General features: G+C 29.1%; 1 protein-coding gene across 1 annotated transcript; it reads right to left on the bottom strand.

Annotated features, from left to right (window-relative positions):
- Window positions 1-255: 255 nt before the first annotated feature.
- On the bottom strand, window positions 256-3,872 carry LOC145037120 (cytochrome P450 85A1-like). The gene is made up of 9 exons (XM_078985691.1): window positions 3,595-3,872; window positions 2,868-3,189; window positions 2,625-2,774; window positions 2,295-2,540; window positions 2,117-2,203; window positions 1,884-1,962; window positions 874-980; window positions 646-770; window positions 256-563 (listed from the first exon to the last, which is right to left on the bottom strand). The coding sequence occupies exons 1-9, from the start codon at window positions 3,783-3,785 to the stop codon at window positions 470-472; spliced, it is 1,401 nt and encodes a 466-aa protein (XP_078841817.1). The 5' UTR covers window positions 3,786-3,872; the 3' UTR covers window positions 256-469.
- Window positions 3,873-4,784: the final 912 nt, after the last annotated feature.

Genomic DNA, 4,784 nt, shown 5'->3' on the forward strand with positions numbered 1-4,784 from the left:
AATTAACTCATTTTAATAGTTCATTTTAATAGTTGTCTTAGTTGAAAATATACAATAAATTATAATATTTCAACTTATACATGGTATTTAATATGTTTTCTTTTAAATTTTAAAATTCAAATTTAAATAAATTTTTATTTAAATCTTTATATTTAAGTTTTTTGTTTTATCCAACCCGATAACATACGGATCTCAGAACTAATTATGAAATACTTGAAAAATTGAAAAATGAAATTTAAGCCGAAGATCAATAAATAAACCCAAATCAATATCTTCACTTCATTTTATAATCAATACCAAAAATATCCAACAAAATATCCTCCTTGAAAAACCCTATTTTGTTAGAAACCCCCCCAAGAAACCTTTATCCTATCTTGCTAGAAATTTGTTTTGTATAATCTCTAGCAAATGTGTCAAAATCTACTACTATCAATATCATTTGTACATGTACCCATTTTATTATTATTTTTTATTTGGGCATATCCGAAACCCTAATATGTAGTCCATTTGGTGCTTCAACTCTTGGAAATTTCATGAGTTTGTCTCCTCCCACTTCTTCCCATCTGCATTTATTTAAAATTAAAATTAATTAATATTTGAAAATTAGTATATAAAAAATACTTGTGTTAATGTTTCGAAAAATACCTGTATTTAGTTACAAAGTAATGAAGAAAAGTGGAGATTTCCGCAATGCCAAGTTCTTTTCCAGGACATTGTCGTGTCCCCCCTCCAAAGATGAAGAAATAATTTTGTGTTTCCAAGCTTCGATCCTACATTTCATGACATGAAATTTTAAATAATCTATTGTTTATTTATATATTTTTATATTAGATTATTACAATTTATATAAAAATCCAGTAACATTAAACATACCAGCCATCTCCATGGGTTGAAAGTATACGGATCCGGATATAAACACGGGTCATAATTGATCTCTCTTGTATATACATAAATTCTCCATCCTTCGGGAATCACAAACCCTGTAAATATAAAATTACAGTCTTAAAATTCGAAATAAATTATCAGACTAAATATGTTAAACTATTTAGAACATTTTGTAACGTTTTTTAAAGTCTAGAGTTTGAATCTTATGATTATTTTTGTTCCACTTTATAATGAAATATATAAAAGATGATTAAAAAACATAGAGATGATGATAATTGACTTAAAAATATGAGATGGGTCATGGATCAATAATCCAAGCTGGAAGGGTTGGTATGCCATGTGGATTATGATGTCGTAGGGTCCATGGTAAGATAATGACACCATTTACAGCATATCCAGCCCCCAAAGACCCCCCCTTAAAAGAGCTTTTAAAATTATATTCTTTTATTTAAAATTATGGTATGCGATTTTGGCCCAATAATATTTAATATATTATACATTAGACATGTAGTATTTAAAATACTATTCGATGAAACACAAAAATAAAATAATGTAGAAATCGGATTTAAAAGAGAAAAGCAATTAAATATTACAATTTGGTATGATTAAAGAGCATTATTTTTTTACTATATATTTAAGTATAATGGGTGATTAGTATATAAATATAATGGGTGATTAGTGAGCATCATTGGTTAGATTTAGTATAAAATAATATCTGATTCTCTTTCATAGAACAAAAAGAATGTATAAAAATAATTAAAGAAACAACAATATACATTTCATGGAACAAAAAGAATATGTAAAAAATAGTTTTTCTTATAAAGAATCTTTTCCAAATTTGTATTTTTTTTTTTAAATGATTCTACCATCATTATTCAACCATAAATGATTATTACTTTTAACTTATAACATTTTCATTTATAACTCTTTTTTAAAATAACAAACAACAACATTTCTTCTTAAATATTTACAAAAATAATAACTAAAAAAACACTCACCATTGAGTTCCATTTCCTTGGTAGTCTTCCTCAAAACTCCATTAACAATGGTTGCCAATCTGGAGGTCTCAAATATCACCTGCACCACCACAACACATGATAAGTTTAACTAATCAAAAACTATTTAAAAATTAAATTATAAATAAATAAAAACATTCCAAAAACAAAATCTTACATAAATTCCTTCAAAATGTAATAATAAATAAATAAATCTATTAAAAATCAAAACCTACCGCACGAGTGAACTTCATGGACTTGTAGTCATTCCAGTCAAGTGGGTCCTCTGCCATTTTTCTCTCTCTGATTCCCAAATGTTCTTTCTACAAAATTCATTAATTTTTTTCTTTAATTTTAAAAAACTAATTCCAAGAAGAAAATTTTTTTTTCTTTAAAAATAAATCAAAAACTCACTCTAAGTTCTTCAAGAACTCTTGGATGATCATGAAGATACTTCACAGCCATCATTGAAGTAGTCGAAACTGTCTCATACCCAGAATACAAAATCGTAATTATCTGATCAATCATCTCTTCATCGCTCAATTTATATCTGTTTTCCACACCACTCATCAACAAACCAAGCATATCTTTATGGGTTTCTTGAGAACGTCTTCTTTCATCAATCAATTCCTCCAACATTCTCACAATGTTCTTCCTAGCCTGAAATCGCAAACACATTTCAAGATTCAGTAACAATTTGTAACTTAAAAACGAAGAATCTGAATAACTTTCACTTTTACAGACCTGTAATCCGCGATGATAGTTTGTGTTTGGGAGGTTAATCGGAAGCGAAAGAGTCCCGACAACAAGGTTGAAGAATTCACGCATGAATTCCTTCGATAATAAGGAAGATTCAGTTCCAGAAATTTGTCTGAGGGATGATAAAAGCGCCATCTGTGTAATCAAAAATTGAAAAGATTAATTGAGAAGAAGAAGAAGGAAACGAAGAGTTGTAAAGTGAAGTCGAATGAAATTGCAATTGGAAACCTCTTTGGTCTTTTCTTGAATGTCGATGATTTGATTACTCCAATTAAGAAGATGGGATCTCATGAACTCGTCGATTTTGGAGAGGATTTGTTCTCTGATGACTGAGGGGCTAACAAGGGATAACAATGCACCTCTCATGTTCTTGTGAGCAGGGCCATGAACAGCAGCGATATTGGATTTGCCCAAAATATCGAGCATGGATTGAGGGTATCCAGGAATGATTCCTTTGCCTTCATTCATGAGAATGAATCTATTAAGTTCTGGGTCCATTGAGACAATTGTAGGGCAACCCAAGATATGAGATTTGAACACGCTTCCATACCTAAAATCAAGAAACACACAAAAAGTAAAATAACAAAAAAACACCAAGAAGGAGATGAAAATGGTGCATTTTTTGAGGTGGGGTTTTTGAAAAAGGTAGCTTTTTGGTGTGTCATGGTGAAAATGAGGTGTTTTTGAGGTGGGTTTTTCAAGAAGATCAAGAAAAAGGTTGACTTTTTGTAAAACATGTGTGATTCTTGAATCTTGAATCTTGGAACACACTTGGTGGTAATGTATTTAACTATTTATATATATATATAATACCAGTGTCAATATCATCAAGAAAACAAAGTGAAAAACGAAATGATACATTTTCTGAGTTGGGTTTCTCAAGAAGATGAAGAAAAAGGTTGCTTTTTATGTGATAAAAATGTGAAGAAATGAAAATAAAGAAAAAGAAAGAAACCTTGCTCTCTGGTTTTTCATGAAGCTGGGGCCTTGTTTGAGGAAATCAGTGGTCTCACCAAAAAGTGGCCAACCCATGGTACCAGGGGGTAGGCCTTTCTTCTTGTACTTCATCTCATTCCATCTCAAAAGGAAAGTGCTCAAGAGGCAAAGTCCCAATACAACTCCAATAATAACTGTGAAAATAGCCATGGATGTTCTTTCTTCCAAGCTTCTATAAGAGATGATGTATAGAGAGATAATAATAATAATAATAATAATAATAAGAAGAAGGAGGAAAGAAGGGGTTGCTGAAGTTTTTTGCTTGTAAAGAATGTGTATATATAGGCCCTTATGGGGTGGGTGGGGTGGAGTGGCGTGGGGGATGGATGGGGGGAGGTGCCATGTGTTGAGTTAAAGGAGTGACTTTACTATACCAAAACATAACAAGTATAATAGTTATTGTGGATATATTGCATTTAACTAGTTACCATTAATCCTAAATATACATGGGAAGATAATCAATACGATTTAATTCAAATGTTTATATGCAATGTGAAATGTTAAAGGAGTTTCTTTAAAAGTAAATATTTATGTTGTAAATATATAAAGATATAAATATTGTTCCATATAAGAGAAATCCAAAACATCAACTTTAAAAGAAAAGATTATAATGTTTTATAAAACTCTAGGAGAGAAAATCCAATCACATCTAAGACTAAATAAAACAAAATTAGTTATTAAAAAAAAAGGGCATCGATCAACTATCTATAAAATTATATTACCAAGTTATTTATCTAAAGTCAGTTCCAAATTCTTCCAATATATTGCTTCTCTAATAAATAAATAAAAATTGACATGTCATTTTATCATTAATTATGATACTTGATATTTTATGGTGTTTTTGAATTTAATAAAATCCACATGTTATTTTTTGTATTTATCAATTTTATTTAAAAATGTCATCTAATTATGTATTTATGAGAATTTAAAAATACATGTTCTTTCCGAATTTCAATTGCAACATTTAAGGACATTTAAAACAATTTTCGGTTTATTTTTCTTATTCGATATTATTAGCCTAAAACTATGCTATTATTTGGCATTCAAATTAACATATATTCCTTTTTTTTAAAAACTTTCCAATTTATCTATATATGTTATACGGATTTAAAACTATGCTACTAACATATATATATATATATATATATA

The sequence above is a fragment of the Lactuca saligna genome, chromosome 3, assembly GCF_052625555.1.
Source record: "Lactuca saligna cultivar CGN05327 chromosome 3, ASM5262555v1, whole genome shotgun sequence".
Taxonomy (NCBI): Eukaryota; Viridiplantae; Streptophyta; class Magnoliopsida; order Asterales; family Asteraceae; genus Lactuca; species Lactuca saligna.